Raw genomic sequence first — 20,000 nt, forward strand, 5'->3', positions numbered from 1 at the left:
AGCTGAACGTCTCCCTCTCACACACACACACACACACACACACACACACACACACACACACACACACACACGGCTGAACGCCTCCTCTCACACACACACACACACGCAAAGCTCAATGTCATCTGTCCCCTCATCGTTTATCACTCTTGGCCATCAGAGCTGCAGACCAGGCTCTGTTTTTGCATCTGAGCAGAGAGCATCCTCTCACTCACACACACACACACACAGGGGAGCCATCCTCTGCTGGAGCTAGGCTAGCATTAGCCACCTCACTGAACATCAATGGCTGATGCAGCTCCCTCCATCTCTCTCTCTCTCTTTCACACACACACACACACACACTGGTCAGCAGAGCCCTGCGAGCGTGTGTGTGTGTGTATTGTGCCGAGCGGGGGGGGTTAAGGGCGGAGGGGTACTTACGGCCGGGTGAGGCTACTCCATGCTGGCCTCTTGTTAGCACTTAGCATTAGCAGCTGAATGTGAGTCCGAGCTCTGCTCTGCCTCAGCGTCGCTCAGACAGTGATCCCCTCAGACATGCTAACACACGCACACACGCACACACACACACGCATGCTCCTGCTAACACGCCCCTTACTCCTCCCTCTTGCTCCTTATGCCTTCTCTCTCTCTCTCTCTCTCTCTCTCTCTCTCTCTCTCTATCTCTCTCTCTCTATCTCTCTCATACACACTGGTCAGGAGCTTAATTATCATGCACACCAGAGTGCACACACTCAACCACATACACACACTCATGCACACAGGTGCATACTGGTACAAACACACACACACACACACAGTCAGATTGTACATAAGCAGGACACAACACAAACCCATGGCACATAAGAGCTTGTTTGGAGTGATTGACTGTCTACCAAATAATTTATGCAACAAAACAGCACAATGAGAGCAGTGCTTACTGGCGAGTCCCCTGAGGTGAGATCACAACCTGCTGAAATCTGTGATCACCATGGCAACGGCTGCCCCAGCAACAGATATACACATGGGGGGAGCCACCAGACAACAGGTGGCGACCCGGTGGGGTGTGTGTGTGTGTGTCGCAGAAGACCACATGGGATTGAGATAGTACCATCTTTACCTGCACAGGCATTGGAGTGGACAGGATTAATGTCAGGGGCTAAGCTTGTTAGTGTGTGTGTGTAGGGATTACAGTGAGGGCAGCATACAGTAAAAGGCCAGTGAAGGCCAGTGAACTGTCCTGCAACAGGTGGGCAAAGTGAGCATCTCCGTCGTCAGTAGCAACGGCAAGATTGATGCAATGATCAAGTAATGCCACGGAAACGCACCTGGCTAGTTTTCCACCTGCTGCTGAGGAAGAGCAACCAAAAGCCAACACACACACACACACACACACACACAAATGGAACAACCAGGAAACCTTTCAGCAGCATGCGCACACACACACACACACTTTAAAAGGCCATGTCACACTCTGTTGTCTTGGCTTTGTCATGGTAACAAGAGTGAGTTCCAAAGTTTCAACACCACACACACACACACACACTGCGCTGCTTTTACACACACACCACACACACACACACACGCACACACACAGTCTGCTTACACACCACGCACACACACACACACACACACACACACACACACCACACTCGCGCACACACACCACACACACACACACACACACACACACACACACACACACACGCACACACACCACACACACACGCACACACCACACACAAAACACACACCACACACACACACCACACACCACACACCACACACACACACACACCACACACACACACACTGCGCACACACCACACACCACACACACCACACACACACACACACACACACCACACACCACACACACCACACACACACACACACCTGGCACATGAAACCAGCAGGTCTTATAGGAGAGTGTGAGGAAATGAAAATTAACTCTGACTTCATCGCATCTTTAAAGATCAGATTTACTGGCGGCCGGCATCTTCACAGCACTCATGCTGAATGTGTGTGTGTGTGTGTGTGAGTGTGTCTGTGTGTGAGTGATGTCTGTACTGTGTATGTCTGTGAGACCAAAGACAACAGGTTTGGTTTCTTGAAGATAACATCTGTCTAGACTAGACACACACACACACACACACAGACCAGGCTGCGGGTAAGCTGGTCATGTCAGCCTCCTGACACAATGCCTGATGCCCTAGGGTAACCGTTGAAGGGGTACGAGGACGTGTGTGTGCGTGCGTGTGTGTGTGTGTGTGTGTGTGTGGTGTTCGGCACCCTGGCGGTGAACAGAGGAAGCATGAGCCGGAGAACAAGCTGTGTGTCAGCACGGCAGCTGGCGGGCAGGGGGACCCTGCGACCTCTGGACCCGCCCCTCCTCACACACACACACACGGTCAGGCAGCTGAACGTCTCCCTCACACACACACACACACTCCACACACACACACACTCCACACACACACACACACACTCCACACACACACACACAAGCTCACACTCACTCACACACACACACACACACTCCACACACACACACACTCCACACACACACACACACACTCCACACACACACACACTCCACACACACACACACTCCACACACACACACACACTCCACACACACACACACAGTCCAGGCATGTTGGGGACCATGTCTCTGAATTTGCCCAGAGGAGGACAACTCTCACACACACACACACACACACACACACAGATAGCTAGAGATAGCAGGAGATCACACAGACCTGTCGTTTGTGTAAAACAAATGATGCAATCAGGACAGGAAGGGGAAGATCCTCCATCCGCTGGCATCCATCAGTGACCACAGAGTCCATCTCCTGTCTGCCTCCGTCATATCGGACCAGGTCCCATAGTGCATGGAGGGCCACTGCATTTGCATCAGCCACTAATGGACCTCATCATGTCAATAATCACAAATACAGTATAAATAAACAACTACACAACCCCTCCCTCCCTCTACCCCTCCCTCCCTCCTTCTCTATCCCTCTCTCCATCTCCTCATGTGATCAGGAGTGTAAGAAGGAGATGAGCTTTGTTGAGGTCGACCTCTCAGTACGAGACTGCCGGCTAATTTCACACACTGATCCACTGGTACAGTTATAGCCCCTCTCTCCCTCCCTCTGTGTGTGTGTGTGGGTGTGTGAGAGAGAGAGGTGGTGTGCTGAGGAGCCTCTCTCGCAAACTCACTCCTCTAAACACATGCACACACACACACAAATATATGCAGGTGACTACCCAAAGCAAAAGATGATTACAGAAATGATGTCATTATGCAGTTCAGAGTCCAATTCAAATTTGGCAACCAAAAGTAAAAACCAAACCAAAAGAAACCAGAGTTTCTTTTCCATTTCAACGGATTACATTGTGTGATTCAGACAGTGACCGCTTGTCCTGCGTCCAGACAACTACTTCCTCTCCAAACGGAAAGCTGTTGTGTGTGTGTGTGCGCATGTGTGTGTGTGTGTGTGTGTGTGTGTGTGATTACTCAATGACAGCTTCAATCCTCCTCCTGTAGCTTACTAATCTATCGGCATCCATTTCACACTGATTTCAGTAGGAACTTTTCCCCATGAGCACTGGTTTCAGTAGGAACTTTTCCCCATGAGCACAATGGAAGTGAGATCAGTGGGCGTTGGGAAGCTTCTGGGTACCCAGATTAGTGGCTTATAGAGATGATGACTGTTAGAGTAAAGAAAGAAGAGAGATGGAGTGATGAGTGGAGTGATGGATGAGTGGATGAAGAGAGAGTGATAGAGTGATGGAGTGATGGAGTGATGGAAGTAGAGCAGTGGGTGGAGGAAAAAGCAGTCTGTCAAGTGCACATGCATAAGACTGCAGTCACCATCTGTCACACACTAGAGGCCTGTCACTCAACACCCCTCCCCCACACACAGCCATCTGCACACACACACACACACATGCGCACACACACACACACACGCACGCACCTGCCTAGCTGGGTCTTGCCCACCTCCTCAGGGCGAAGCTTATAAAATTCCAAAGCGGTCAAACAGCTCACTGGAAAGGCCTAATTGAAATGGAGTGTGTGTGTGTGTGTGTGTGCGTGTGTGTGTGTGTGTGTGTGTGTGCGTGTGTGTGTGCGTGTGCCTTATCTCTGCTTCACATATATAACATGTCTGGATGTGACTGAAAATGCAAATCATTATAAAGCACAAACACACACACTCACACACACACACACATAAACACACACACACACACACACACACACACATAAACACACACACACACACGCAGATGTTTTTGAAGTTGCTGGGCGCAAATGTCATGAAAGTCTCAGTGCGTTAATATATAGCCTTCCCTCACACGCACACACACAGGGCCATCATTACCTTGCTATGACCCCAGTACTGTCTTGCAAGCTGAGACGGGTATACTGTAACTGCAGTACACACACACACACACACACACACACACACACACACACACACACACACACACCACTGCAACTATGTATGCTCAAGTTGAGACAGGTACACTAACAGGACAAGTTCACAAAAACTCCCATATCAATAAAGAACTGATTAAGTAAAAATGTCATCCTTTAGCAAATAAACAAATAAACTAAATTATGTAGCATATACTGGACTTATGGACACATACACACACACACCACGGCCCAGAATGGCTGCAGTCATCAGAAGTAGTAGTCCACAGCAGGCCTGACTCATGTAAGCACTCACTCACACCACACACACACCCTCACCACACACACCCTTAATAATAATTTCACTCACACACACCACACACACCCTCACTCATACACACCACACACACCCTCAATCACACACCACACACACCCTCACCTCACACACACCACACACTCCCTCACTCACACACACACACCACACACTCACTCACACACACACACCACACACTCCCTCACTCACACACACCCTCACTCACACACACCACACCCTCACTCACACACACCACACACTCCCTCACTCACACACACACCACACACTCACTCACTCACACACACCACACACTCCCTCACTCATACACACCACACACTCCCTCACTTACTCACACACACCACACACTCACACGCATGCACACACACGCATGCACACACACACACAGGACCTACCTGGACTCGATGTGGTCAAAGAGGTGCTGCCAGCGGTCGTTGATGTCCTTGAGCTTGTCGTTGATCTCGGTCTCCTTGGTCTTGTTGCTGGCGCTGATCAGCTGCTCTCCCAGCTGCTTCAGATGAGTCTTGTTCTCACTGAAAAGGTTGATCTCCTCCATGCAATCCTGACATGGACAGAGAGAGAGAGGGAGAGAGGGGGAGGGAGAGAGAGAGAAAGAGAGAGAGAGAGAGAGAGGAGGAGGAGAGAAAGAGAAAGGGTGCAAGAGAGGGAGAGGGAGAGAGAGATAAACATTTGCAGGACTTTATTATAGTACTATTATTCCCACACACACACACACACACACACACACACTAGCTCACACTGCTCCCCTTTTCAATGATTGTAGCTCTTAACTCACTGTCCCAGACACAGATACACACACACACACACAGACACACACACACACACACACAGAAACAAAAGCATCGGACAGTGTTGCATCGTCCATAAAAATAGCCCTGAGCTGGGCATTAAGAAACCCTCAACAGTGGGGCAAACATCTCCCAGCTGCCCTTCACACACACACACACACACACACAAATACATACACACACACACACACACGCACACACACACACATTCTCTGCTTTCCAGATGGCCTTGCCTTGTATTAAGAGAGCGGTTTATTATTTGCTGTTGTTGTTTACTTGATAATGTAAAGTTTGATCAGCTGGACTGACTGTGTGTGTGTGCATTTGTGTGTGCATGTGCGTGTGTGTGTTTGTGTGAGAGAGAGTGCAGAGTAGCCCAGGTAGGTAGGTGGTGTGTGTGTGTGTGTGTGTGTGTGTGTGTGTGTGTGCACACATGCACACACACACACACACACACACACACACACCTCCACACATGCACACACACACACACACACACACACACACACACACACACACACACACACACACCTCCACACACACACACACACACACGCACACACACACACACCCTACCTTCTTCAGTTTCTCCACCATGTCTCCTCGGATGCTGGGCTTCGGTGCTGTGGTATACCTTGATTCTCCCATCTCGCGACCACTCCACAGCTCCCTGTTCTTCTCGTTAAAGATGATCCACGCATTCAGCCGGTCAGCAATCTCCTGCTTACGCAGAGACACCTGCACACACACACACACACACACACACACACACACACACACACACACACACACACACACACACACACACATTTACACACACCACACACACACACACACACAAACTGAATCAGTGTCTTATGACTAAAGGAATTCTGGCCAAAAACAAACTCAGATAAAAGTGTGCTAACTGATAACATTAAAGTAGCAATTCATGCAGCATAGCAGAACAGTGAAAATTGTCTTATAGAGTGTGTGTGTGTGGTGTGTCAATCATTCTATCACGTAAATTCCTCTTTGACCCTGAACACTGAAACTTATTGAGACTACTTAAGACCCTTTACAATGTCCAGAGTAGATTCTACCCATGGTCAGCTGGTGTGTGTGTGTGTGTGTGGGGTGTGTGTGTGTGGGGTGTGTGTGTGTGGCAGCACCTCCTCATTGTGACGTGTGACAGGGTGACACAGCATGAGTGATCTCTCGCATAAAAGACCTGCTCATTCATCTCCACCTCCATTCACTGCTCTCTCCCCCTCTCTCTCTCTCCCTCCCTCCCTCTCTCCCTCTCTCTCTCTCTCCCCTCTCTCTCTCTCTCCCTCTCTCTGCCATCTGCCCCATCATTCCAAAGCACTTCCACCACTCACTGCCACACACACACACACACACACTAGCCACAGTCTGTTGCTGTCGCCTCTTATCTTCCTCTGGCCAAGGACAGCCAGAACACACACACACACACACACACACACACACACACACACACACACACACACTCAGGAATGTGTGTGACCATGGCAATGAGGGCTGAAGTGGCATATTTCAGAAACCCACTCTGTCTGCCCTCCTCCTTGTTTACTTTTAAAGCAGGCAGGCCTGAACACACACACACACTCTCTCACACACACACACACACATAAACACTAAAGCAGGCAGGCCTGAACACACACACACACTAAAGCAGGCAGGCCTGTCTCTGTGGTCAGCCAGAACACACACACACACACACACACACACACACACTAAACCAGGCAGGCCTGTCTCTGAAATGGTCAACCAGACGGCTTCTCCTCCATTGGGCACTGAGGGCTCTCTGTCACTGCCGCTCTGATTTGGTCATTTAGTCATTTTCACACACACACACAAAGAGAGAGAGAGAGAGAGAGAGCTGCTAGAGAACAAGAGGGGTCACACACACAACAGCTGTCTCAAGCTTGCTCTCTCTCTCCTTCTCTCTATCTCTGTCTTTCTCTCTCCTCTCTATCTCCCTCTCTCTCCTTCTCTCTATCTCTGTCTTTCTCTCTCTCCTCTCTATCTCTCTCTCTCTCCCTTCTCTCTCTATCTCTCTCTTCTCTCTCTCCCTCTCTATCTCTGTCTTTCTCTCTCTCCTCTCTATCTCTCTCTCTCTCCTTCTCTCTATCTCTGTCTTTCTCTCTCTCCTCTCTATCTCTCTCTCTCTCTCTCTCTCCTTCTCTCTATCTCTGTCTTTCTCTCTCTCCTCTCTCTCTCCTTCTCTCTCTCTCTCTTTCTCTCTCTCCTCTCTCTCTCTCTCTCTCTCTCTCTCTCTATCTTCTGTCTTTCTCTGTCTCCTCTCTATCCTTCTCTCTCTCTCTCTCTCTCCCTTCTCTCTATCTCTGTCTTTCTCTCTCTCCCCTCTCTCTCCTTCTCTCTATCCTTCTGTCTTTCTTCTCTCCCTCTCTATCTCTCTCTCTCCCTTCTCTTTTTCTGTCTTTCTCTCTCTCCTCTCCATCTCTCTCTCTCTCCTTCTCCTTCTCTCTATCTCTGTCTTTCTCTCTCTCCCTCTCTCCCTCCTTCTCTCTATCTCTGTCTTTCTCTCTCTCCTCTCTATCTCTCTCTCTCTCCTTCTCTCTATCTCTTTCTCTCTCTCCTTCTCTCTATCTCTCTCTCTCTCTCTCTCCTCTCTATCTCTCTGTCTTTCTCTCTTCCCACAGGCTCCAATCCAAAACAAACCTAAGACATGTGGGAGATATCGGTTCACACACACACACACACTCACACACACACACTCCGCCAGTCTCAGTCCAGACCCATCTGCTGAGGACCTGCTGTTCATACTGCAGCTGACTGATTCTCAGAACACACACACACACACACATGTTCAGTGTTGTTCAACTAAACACACACACACTGATCTTAGAACAACCACAGTGGTAACAACTCTTCAGATATGTTCCAACTAATGCTACCCATACATCAGAAGACTTTGATAAGATTTGGGAAAGATTCTTGAAAGATTGGAGTCTTTTCACTAATGCCCCCTCAAACATCTTTTCCCAAATCTTGTCAAAGTCTTCTGGTGTAAGGATGGCTTAACCCACGCCAAATCAACCCAAATAACATCTGACTACCTGACTAACTGGTTCCGTATGTAAACATCTTTTACACAAGTCTGGCCTGTCACACACTAAAATTGTGGACCTGGACTGTAGTCCAAATATAGCCCTTTCATCTAACCTAGATTCAGCCGTGATGTGATATTTTGGAAGTGTGTGTGTGTGTGTCTGTGATTGTGTGTGTGTGTGAGGCAGGCTTACTTTGAGGCATAGTTCCTCCCATTGTCCGTGCAGATGGTCCACCTGCTCCTGAAGCAGCAGCACGTCGTCGGTGATGATGTACTGGGACAGGTCAGTCTTCATGCTGCTCAGCTTGCCCAGACGCAAGGCCCACTGGCCCAGAGAGTCCTCCACCTCCTGCATACCATAACACACTCCGCTTACACCCTCGCAAAGTACCGCAGCGCCACACACACACACACACACACACACACACAACACACACACACTACGGCTTGACCAACGCAGCTCAGAAACTCTCAGCAGTGTGCTCCCCTCGCCGGCTCACTCGCAAACTAACGCTCTTTCTCACACACACACACACTCCCTCTCACTTCCCTGTCCCAAAAGGATTAAGAGCCGCAGGACAGGGGGAGGGGAGAGAGGGATGGAGAGAGAGGCCAGGAGGGAGAGAGGGAAGAGAGAGGCCAGGAGGGAGAGGGGTTGGAGAGAGAGAGAGAGGGAGAGGGAAGGCTGAGAGGGAGGGGAAGATAGCCATAGAGGGAGGGAGGGAGGCAGAGAGAGAGGGGGAGGAAGGAGTGGAGAGAGAGAGGAGGGCAGAGGATACCACCAAATAGAAGTGTGTGGGAGGAGGAGAGAGAGAGGAGGAGGGAGGGGGAGAGAGAGGGAGAGAGAGAGGGAGGAGGGGATAACAATGCACAGAAGTGTGGGAGGAGGAGAGGGCAGGGCAGGACCTGTACTCATGGAGAGCTTTGTTTTGGTGCAGATTTCAGCACTCATTTCCCTCTACAGTTAAAGTGTTAGCACTTCAGCTAGCCAGCATCAAGATGAGTTTAAAGTTAGCACTTCAGCTAGCCAGCATCAAGTTGAGTTTAAAGTTAGCACTTCAGCTAGCCAGCATCAAGATGAGTTAAAAGTTAGCACTGCAGATAGCTAGCATCAGGGTGAGTTTAAAGTTAGCACTTCAGCTAGCCAGCATCAGGGTGAGTTTAAAGTTAGCACTTCAGTTAGCCAGCATCAAGGTGAGTTAAAGTTAGCACTGCAGCTAGCCAGCATCAAGGTGAGTTTAAAGTTAGCACTGCAGCTAGCCAGCATCAGGGTGAGTTTAAAGTTAGCACTTCAGCAGGCCAGCATCAGGGTGAGTTTAAAGTTAGCACAGCAGCTACCCAGCATTAAGATGAGTTTAAAGTTAAATTTCCCTGGGGATCAATAAAGCATCTATCTATCTATCTATCTAGCACCGCAGCTAGCCAGCATCAGGTGAGTTTTAAAGTTAGCACTTCCAGCAGGCCAGCATCAGGGTGAGTTTAAAGTTAGCACAGCAGCTACCCAGCATTAAGATGAGTTTAAAGTTAAATTTCCCCTGGGGATCAATAAAGTATCTATCTATCTATCTATCTAGCACTGCAGCTAGCCAGCATCAGGGTGAGTTTAAAGTTAGCATTCTTGTTAGAGAGCACCAGCAACAGTTAGACAGAAGTGGGATAACCTTTAAGTTTACCTTTAAGCAGAAGTAGCCATTTGAGCACAGACAATGGAACCTGAATCATACAAGGATCTGAGTGTTCTCTAATTGGCTGCCATTTTGCCATCTTGGTCAATGTTGCAGTTCACATGTTTCTTTCTTACTGACACAGATAGGCTATCTCTGCAACCGGACGACCAACATTCCTTCAGCTTGGCAACTTCTACAGCCCCCCCCACCCCTCCCAGACACACACACACACACACACACACAAAACATTTCCTAACCAACACACCCATTCCCTTTCATGGTTAGCCTGAGGGCTTTCTCGGGTGGAAGTGTGTTTGTGCTCTCCTGTGCTGAGGTGCACACCTCTCCCCCCTTCCTGTCTGTGTGAGATGTAGGTCAAATGCAGGTAAACAAACACAACTGAAACCATGAGGACTTGAGTACTCACAGCCACAGCCCCAGTGTGGATGGATCAGGCTTTTTCATATACTTAACCAGGCATAACCATTCCCCTAAAGAAAGGGCCATAACCACGGAGCTGTGTAAAACATTTAACAGCCATTCTTTTGTAAGGCCATAGCAAAACCCTCTGCAGTCTTTAAACTCTTTAGTAACCTGCATCCGGTTATAGCATGCGTGTTTGTCGTATGTGTGTGTGGGTACCTTCACAAACTGCTCTGCCTCCTGCATCTCATCCAAGTGTTCTGGGATCGGCTGCTTCAGCCTGACCTTCATATCCTCCAGCTCCTGTGCACTATCGGCTAGCTGGATCTCGCAGCTCTCCCAGCTCTGAATCAGGAAACAGAGAAGGCCAGTGATGAGAGACCTGGACCATTGACACCAGATCAGTGCAGGGACACCAGGGGATCAATACAGGGGCTTTGCTCAATGCTCATCACACCAAATATGCTATTGATGAACTTGTTACAAATTAATGTTATGCTGAATTCTTGCTTAGTGAAGGCAGACACAGGTATGAAACAGATTTGTATGTTATGCTGGATTCCTGCTTAGTGAAGGCAGACACAGGTATGAAACAGGTTTGTATGGAAATGCTTTTGCTTAGCTGGTGAAATCACATCTCACACAGGATTCCATCTTTTAAAATGACACCCTGAGCTATGCTACAGCTTTTGTAGTTTTCCTCAGTGGAAATGCTTTTAAACGTTTGGATGCAGATCATTTCTCTATTTGTCCATCCTTCCTCCTCCCTCCCTCCCTCCCTCCCTCCCTTCTCTCCTGTCCTAATCCCTCCTTCTAATTAATTTTGTGAAGGATACGAGGAAGGAACGATAGGAGGATGGAGGAATGAAGGAGAGGCAGATATGAGAAATGTCCTGCTCACTCACGCATCACTTTTAAGAGACGTCAATTACTGATGATGTGGCGCATCAGCTCTTCGGCTAGAATAAATAGACCATTTTACACGCGAATTACAGAGAATATGAACTTGTACCAAAGCCTAAAAATATCATATGAACATGGACTATTCCCACTTATTGAGCCTGATAATAAGGTAATGGTTGATAGTTCTCGAGACATAAATGAATACTTATTTAAATACAACACGTGAACAAAACAGGCATCAACTTTTAAAAAAAAAAATTCTTGGACTATCTACTCAATACTTGTCACTAATAAATTGCTACAAACTTGTTTGGAACCGAAAGTTGACAGACATGGGAGGGAACTTTTCACCTTGGCAGCTTGGACCAATGATCGCACAATTCTGACTGAAAACATTAGGGACTGAGACTGGTAGTCTAGGTCAATTTTTAAAAGAAATTAACCCTGAAGGCAAATCATGTTAATTTTTGGCATACAACAATTTTAGGGGTTTTGAAGGGTGCTGAATTCAAATCTTCTGTATGCCAGGCTCAAAAATGTCCCATAATGCCTCAAAATGGAGAAATCCAATATGGCCGCCGCCGCCAGGTCAAAATCTAATTAATCACGTAGCTTCATCATCATGTGCTTTTATAGGTTTTCACATATAGGGAATTCAATGCCATGCTCAGATTTAAGATCAAGACTAGAGAAAATGCTTGAAATTAATGTACATGGTTAAAATTGTTGTCTCGGATAATGAATAATTCATGAAAAAAGATTTTACTTGAAACATGTTTAGAAACAAAGTTGATTACCATATTTTATTAATATAGTAATTAATCAATTCTATTCTATTCAATTCTTTGAACTTCTTGGTATGAAGAGGTAGGCTATACACTTAGGCTATCCTAATCATCCTCATCCTCCTCCTCTTCTTGGTATGAAGAGGTAGGCTACACACTTAGGCTATCCTAATCATCCTCATCCTCCTCCTCTTCTGGGTATGAAGAGGTAGGCTACACACTTAGGCTATCCAAATCATCCTCATCCTCCTCCTCTCTCCTCCCAGCAGTGTTCTGACAGGTGCTGCTGCAGCTGCATGACTCCATGCATAACATGCCACTTTTCCTGCAACTGCAGCACAGGCTTAGACATCCCTTGAAGCAACCACAGGAGGTGATCTCCTTACAAGCTTTTGGAATTGGTGAGAGATAGTAGCTGTGGCACTAACTGATCATCCACATTTGGATGGCCATGATAAGTGTGTGTTGTGTTTGGGCCACCAACATGCTTTCTTGGCAAGGGACGCCCCCCAGACGTGCATTAATTGTTTTATTGAACCTGCACGTTTTTTCTCTGGTAAACGTGCAGGTTCTCCTGTTTCCGAGGGGCCGTCAAGAAAGATGGCAAGAGTAGCCAGGGGAATTGGGGAGTCCTCAGCAGCCTCACTGTTTTCTCTAAGCACAAGGCCTGCAGTTCCCCAACCTGCTCCTTTTACCAGTCCGTGTGAGCTGGAGGAGGAAGATGAGGAGGCCGTTGTGGACATTGAGACTGTTCTCTCTGCCTGAGGGAGAGGAGCTACCTTGTGCACAGCCCTGTGCAGCCAGCCCGTGGGGAGGCGAGCTGGCCCTGTGTTTGAGGAGGTCGTTGGCAGGGCATCCAGGGCTTTTGATATTCCCCTTCCAGAGAAGCCCCTTGCCTCTGCGTCTAGGTGGCGGCGCTCATTCCCCTCCTACCAGACTTTAGCGACTTGGTCTGTCGCCAGTTTTCCTCCCCAACTACTTTTCGTAGGTGGTCTGGCCAGGCTAAGGTGCTTTCCAACATGTACGGCGAAGGTGGTTTTGGTTGAAGATTGGTTGTGGCTCGCTCTTCCCAGTGGATCCAGCTTTGGAGCCCCTCTTCTCCTCTCCCAACTTCCTCTTTGGTGGTCCCTCCTGCCTCAGTGCCAATGGCAGGACTATGGAGGCTCTGCTGGGTAAGCTGCATAGGCCCATAGTGATGCAAGTCCGCCTGGCTAACACAGCGGCCATTCTGTCCCTGTATGTTCGACACCTCTCTGGTCTCTTGCAAAGCAGTGTTGGTGATCCCACTCTTTTGAGAGAGCTCCAGTCAGCCTCTGTGTGCCTCACTGCAGTGTCTAAGGAGCAGGTAGTGGCATTGGGCTCCTTGGCTCAGTTCTGGGTAGCTAGACGCCATCTCTGGCTGTCTCAATCTCAGCTCCAGCAGGCAGACAGAGCGTCTTTTGAGAGTGCCCGGTGCAGCCTGGGTTCATGTTCGGCCCACAGGCAACCACACTGTTGCAGCAGGCGCTTGACAGCCGCCGCTGTGCAGAAGAGGTGTCAGGGTCTCTTGACAGGCATGCCAGGGGCGCTAGGCGTCCTAGGGCATTCACGCCTCAGCTAACACCTACCTTGGGGCATCCGTCTTGGGGGCCGACTGATCTCAGGCAGCGGCTTCAGGCATCCCAGGGGCGGGGTACCCGCCCACAAGCTGGCTGGGGGTGCCACCGTGCTGAGTGGCCGTGGCCCCTCGTTCGTTCCTGACAATCTCGGGGCAGCCAGCCTCAAGCCTCTCAGCTCTATGTAGGAAGGCTTGGCTGGCCTTATGAGCGGATCCATGGGTGCTCCCCACCATGAGCCATGGGTACCGCCTGCAGTTCAGGACCAAACCCCGTGTGGGTTACCTTGGTGAGCAGTACCATGCACGCTCAGACCTTACGTGCATAGCTGTCCACCCTTCTGAACAAGAGGGTGATAAGGGAAGTCAGGAGTTCAAACCCCCAAGCGGGGTTCTTCTCCCCGTTATTTTCTTGTACCCAAGTCGCACAGGGACCTTCGGCCCTATTTTAGACTTCAGGGGGTCTCAACGTGCACCTCTGGTCCCTAAGGTGCAGGTTCATCACAGTTCCGAGGGTGGCAGGCCATCAATGTAGGGGACTGGTTTGCTACCATCGACCTGCAGGATGCTTATTTTCAGATACACATCTGGCCGGGGCATTGGCGGTTCCTGAGGTTTGCGTTCGAGGGTCGGTCTTCGAGTTCCAAGTCCTCCAATTTGGAATCTCTCTGGCCCCCTCGGAACCTTCACCAGGTGCATGGATGCAGTTCTTGCACCCATGAGGCAGCGGGGGCTCAGGATATTAAACTATCTAGACGACTGGCTCATCTGTGCAACCTCAGAAGTGCAATGCCACCTACACGTGGCCTTGCTATGAAGCACACTCAAGACTTGGGCTTGCGCCCCAATCCCAAGAAAAGCAGGCTCCAGCCTTCCCAGGTCACCACCTTCCTGGGCATGGTCCTGGACTCCAGGAGGGCATCCGTGACTCTCTCACCGGCGAGACAGCAGTCTTTTGCCGCATGTCGCTTCACGTTGCACGCCCAGGTGGAGTGGAAACCAACTTCGCCTCTTGGGCCTTATGGTGGCAATGGTGCAGGTAGTCCCCCTTGCCCTCCCTCACATGCTCCCAGTCCAGAGGTGCCTGTTGAGCCCTGGCCTGTGCCCCAAAGGGGCCCTCCCAGGCCAAGGTGACTGTGTCCCACTTGGCTTCACAGGCCCTACACTGGTGGAGAGATCCCGCCAACACCGAGAGGGGGAGTGCCATGGGACTGGTGATTCATCGCCGGGTCATATTTACAGACGCATCCCCAGTAGGCTGGGGCACCGTTCTCGATGGTCAGGGCATCAATGGTCTCTGGACGGACCCTTGGCTATCCTAGCACATCAATGTCCTGGAGCTGAGGGCCGCTCTCCTCGCCCTCCAGCACTTTCTACCATGGCTAAGAGGCCAACATGTGATGGTGAGGACCGACAGCACGGTGACTGCGGCCTACAACAGACAGGGGGGCTTGGGGTCTCCAGGTCTTTGCAGCCTGCCAACAGACCTGCAGCATTCAAGGCCCCCGGCACATGAACTGCTCTGAGAGAGCTGAACAGGGGGTGAGCCCAGAGCAGTTCATGTGCCGGGGGCCTTGAATACTGCGGCCGACATCTTGTCAAGAGGGGGCCCACATCCCGGAGAGTGGAGGCTCTAGTTAGCTTCTTCCTATTCACAAAGGCTAACTAGTTAATGTTTTTTTAGTTTATTCTAATATATTAATTATTCAGTTAGCCTATACATAATCCTCACATAACAATCTTTACATGCTATTACAGATGTATTATATGGTCCTAAATAAATTGTTATGATATTATGTTATAGTTTACCTGTTACTGTTACATTGTTAGCATTTTCTTGAAATACTAAATAAATAGTTAAAATACATATAAATAATATAAATAGATAGTTAAAATATGGTAATCAACCTTGCTTCTAAACATGTTTCAAGTAAATTCTTCAGAAAGCCATCAACCTGTTTCATGGTCCTCTTTTTTTCATGAATTATTCATTATCCTGAGACAACAATTTTAACCATGTACATTAATTTCAAGCATTTTCTTTAGTCTTGATCTTAAAATCTGAGCATGGCTTTTGAATTCCCTATATGTGAAAAAACCTATAAAAAGCACATTACATTCAGGTTTTACCTTGTACAGTCCAAAAGATACAGTAAGTGATTAATTAGATTTTGACCTGGCTGATATTATTGATTTCTCCATTTTGGGGCATTATGGGACATTTTTGAGCCTGACATGATTTGCCTTCGGGACATTAAATAAGCACATTTTCCAAAATCCTGCCTAGTCTATGGGGGCATCCGTGGCCCACTGGTTAGGGACTCAGACTTGTGACCGAAGCGTGGCCGGTTCAATCCCTGAATGCTAGGAATAATATGGGTGGGGGCTTGGGTCTGTTGAAGCTATGCTAGGCTGCTTGGGTCTGTTGAAGCTATGCTGGGCTGCTTGGGTCTGTTGAAGCTAGGCTAGGCTGCTTGGGTCTGTTGAAGCTAGGCTAGGCTGCTTGGGTCTGTTGAAGCTATGCTAGGCGGCTTGGGTCTGTTGAAGCTATGCTAGGCGGCTTGGGATCCACCCTATACCTGTTGAAGCTATGCTAGGCTGCTTGGGTCTGTTGAAGCTATGCTAGGCTGCTTGGGTTTGTTGAAGCTATGCTAGGCTGCTTGGGATCCACCCTACAGTATGTCTGTTGAAGCTAGGCTAGGCTGCTTGGGATCCACCCTATGCCTGTTGAAGCTATGCTAGGCTGCTTGGGTCTGTTGAAGCTATGCTAGGCTGCTTGGGATCCACCCTACAGTATGTCTGTTGAAGCTAGGCTAGGCTGCTTGGGATCCATCCTATGCCTGTTGAAGCTATGCAAGGCTGCTTGGGATCCACCCTATGCCTGTTGAAGCTATGCTAGGCTGCTTGGGTCTGTTGAAGCTATGCTAGGCTGCTTGGGATCCACCCTATGTTTGTTGAAGCTATGCTAGGCGGCTTGGGATCCACCCTACAGTATGTCTGTTGAAGCTAGGCTAGGCTGATTGGGTCTGTTAAAGCTATGCTAGGCTGCTTGGGATCCACCCTATACCTGTTGAAGCTAGGCTAGGCTGATTGGCTCTGTTGAAGCTATGCTAGGCTGCTTGGGATCCACCCTATACCTGTTAAAGCTAGGCTAGGCTGATTGGGTCTGTTGAAGCTATGCTAGGCTGCTTGGGATCCACCCTACAGTATGTCTGTTGAAGCTAGGCTAGGCTGCTTGGGATCCACCCTATGCCTGTTGAAGCTATGCAAGGCTGCTTGGGATCCACCCTATGCCTGTTGAAGCTATGCAAGGCTGCTTGGGATCCACCCTATGGCTGTTGAAGCTATGCTAGGCTGCTTGGGTCTGTTGAAGCTATGCTAAGCTGCTTGGGTCTGTTGAAGCTATGCTAGGCTGCTTGGGATCCACCCTATGTTTGTTGAAGCTATGCTAGGCGGCTTGGGATCCACCCTACAGTATGTCTGTTGAAGCTAGGCTAGGCTGATTGGGTCTGTTAAAGCTATGCTAGGTTGCTTGGGATCCACCCTACAGTATGTCTGTTGAAGCTAGGCTAGGCTGATTGGCTCTGTTGAAGCTATGCTAGGCTGCTTGGGATCCACCCTATACCTGTTAGGCTAGGCTGATTGGGTCTGTTGAAGCTATGCTAGGCTGCTTGGGATCCACCCTATGCCTGCTGAAGCTATGCTAGGCTGCTTGGGATCCACCCTATGCCTGTTGAAGCTATGCTAGGCTGCTTGGGATCCACCCTATGCCTGTTGAAGCTATGCAAGGCTGCTTGGGATCCACCCTATGCCTGTTGAAGCTATGCTAGGCTGCTTGGGTCTGTTGACGCTATGCTAGGCTGCTTGGTATCCACCCTATGTTTGTTGAAGCTATGCTAGGCGGCTTGGGATCCACCCAATAGGTACCTTCTCAGCCTACGTCATTACGTTCACTGGAGGCAAAACAAACCATCACCTCAGCTGGGAAGCTAAACCAACAGTCATATTTGGGAGGCTAAAGGTTATCATGGTCTCATCTTTGCTGTGCTGTCCGTGCCAGAACCGAAAAAAGTCATCGGTTAAATTTGAAATAAGTAGGCTACAGTTTCCAGTGAGAACGTGAGTTGTTAAGCTTGACTCACGATAACCCAAGCCGTGTATATGTCATAATATTCATTTCTATACAAACCAAGACGGCGGATTCTAAAAGAAACGCAGTTTCACACCATAAGTGTATCTAAATTAGCTATGTACCAAAAATTACATTTTACCGTGGACTCGAAGAGCTAAACCAAAGATCCTTGATTAGGCTACTAGCTAGGCCTACTACTACTGTGTAAGGCCCAGCACTAAACTCCGAAATGGTAAACAAAATTAGACATTTCAGGCAGCCCCGGTAAGAAACAAACTAGATTTTGTTCAAATCTACACACTTATGGCTACTGAAAAATGTGAGGTTCATTTATAAAATGTTATTTTGAAGTATTAAAAACATTGTTGTTTTAGAATTTTTCAAACGAAATGGTCGGTAATTAGCACGTTTGCGATACATCTTTGCCTTGTGACATTGGCACTGGCTCCTGTAAAATGTCGGTTCAGCAAACACAAAACTCATCCGGATCGTCACTGTAGGTCTATTGTAAGTCTTGGACATAACCATTTTAGGGATAGTTATATGCATTCAATGATTTATACACCCTCAGCTTCTCCTTACTGTAGACACTGATGCCTGTCACTCTTCTTTCCAATCACTGGCGGTATTGGGTCTGTCAGGATGGTCCCATCTGATAATGTAGCCTTAGTTTTTCAAATAATCCTCCCGATCCATTACACTGAGTGTATGTACATACTGTGTTATATCGTTACACATTTTAGCAAAGATTTTAGATTACTGTCTGATTTTAGCCGCCTCACTAGCCAAATGATTGTTTCTGCCTCCAGTGACGTCACACCCACCCGAATGTTTATGTTTTCACCACAGTTGCGAAGGGGTCTATACCTGTTAAAGCTAGGCTAGGCTGCTTGGGTCTGTTGAAGCTATGCTAGGCTGATTGGGTCTGTTGAAGCTATGCTAGGCTGCTTGGGATCCACCCTTTACCTGTTAAAGCTAGGCTAGGCTACTTGGGTCTATTGAAGCTATGCTAGGCTGCTTGGGATCCACCTTATGCCTGCTGAGGCTATGCTAGGCTGCTTGGGATCCACCCTATGCCTGTTGAAGCTATGCTAGGCTGCTTGGGATCCACCCTATACCTGTTGAAGCTATGCTAGGCTGCTTGTTCCCTCTGCTAGCAGGCTAGGTGGGCTGTGCTGTGCAGCCTGGAGGCATGCTGAGGCAGAGAGAGGGTAGACTACTGGCTACTTTCAGAGTCTTAGGAAGGTTCCTATCGGAGTGAAATGACCCGGACATATTTAGAGCTGTTTAGAAAATGTTGTTTTTGTTTGTTTTTCAAATCTCCTTTAGTATGCCTATAGCAGGGGTATGTCAAGGGCCACATTGGGTTTTGAAAATTGGCACATGACATTGACATTGTAAACATTCTCTAAGAAAAAAGAGCAGTTTGCAGTAAAGCTAACAAACGTCGTCTATTGCAGGAAAAAATTAGTGAGCAGCCTGATAACCTAATGAAATGCTCGGCGGGCCGGATGAAAGTGCTTGGCAAGCCGGGTCTGGCCTGGTGGGCCGCAGTTTGCCTACCCCTGGCCTATAGGGTACATTAAACCATCCTCTCAAATCTCCTTTAGCATAGGGTACATTAAATCATCCTCTCAAATCTCCTTTAGCATAGGGTGAGGCAATAAAACAGACAATGTGAATGCCTGGATATGGACATGACTTCCTGCTTCCACACTTCTAAGTAAGTAACTCCTGATAAGACTTAAAGTGAGGAGTAACTCCTGCTCAGAGTTAAAGTGGGGAGTAACTCCTGCTCAGAGTTAAAGTGGGGAGTAACACCTCAGAGTTAAAGTGGGGAGTAACTCCTGTTCAGAGTTAAAGTGGGGAGTAACTCCT

General features: G+C 48.5%; 1 protein-coding gene across 1 annotated transcript in view; it reads right to left on the bottom strand.

The window, feature by feature from the left end:
• Positions 1-20,000, bottom strand: part of LOC125300150 (nesprin-2-like) — a 196,189-nt gene that overhangs the window by 33,517 nt on the left and 142,672 nt on the right. Inside the window, 4 exon segments of the mRNA XM_048251794.1 lie at positions 5,129-5,295; positions 6,119-6,280; positions 8,812-8,967; positions 10,928-11,053. Of these exon segments, the coding sequence (XP_048107751.1) occupies positions 5,129-5,295; positions 6,119-6,280; positions 8,812-8,967; positions 10,928-11,053 (611 nt within the window).

Source organism: Alosa alosa, chromosome 1, assembly GCF_017589495.1.
Source record: "Alosa alosa isolate M-15738 ecotype Scorff River chromosome 1, AALO_Geno_1.1, whole genome shotgun sequence".
In the NCBI taxonomy this organism is placed as follows: Eukaryota; Metazoa; Chordata; class Actinopteri; order Clupeiformes; family Clupeidae; genus Alosa; species Alosa alosa.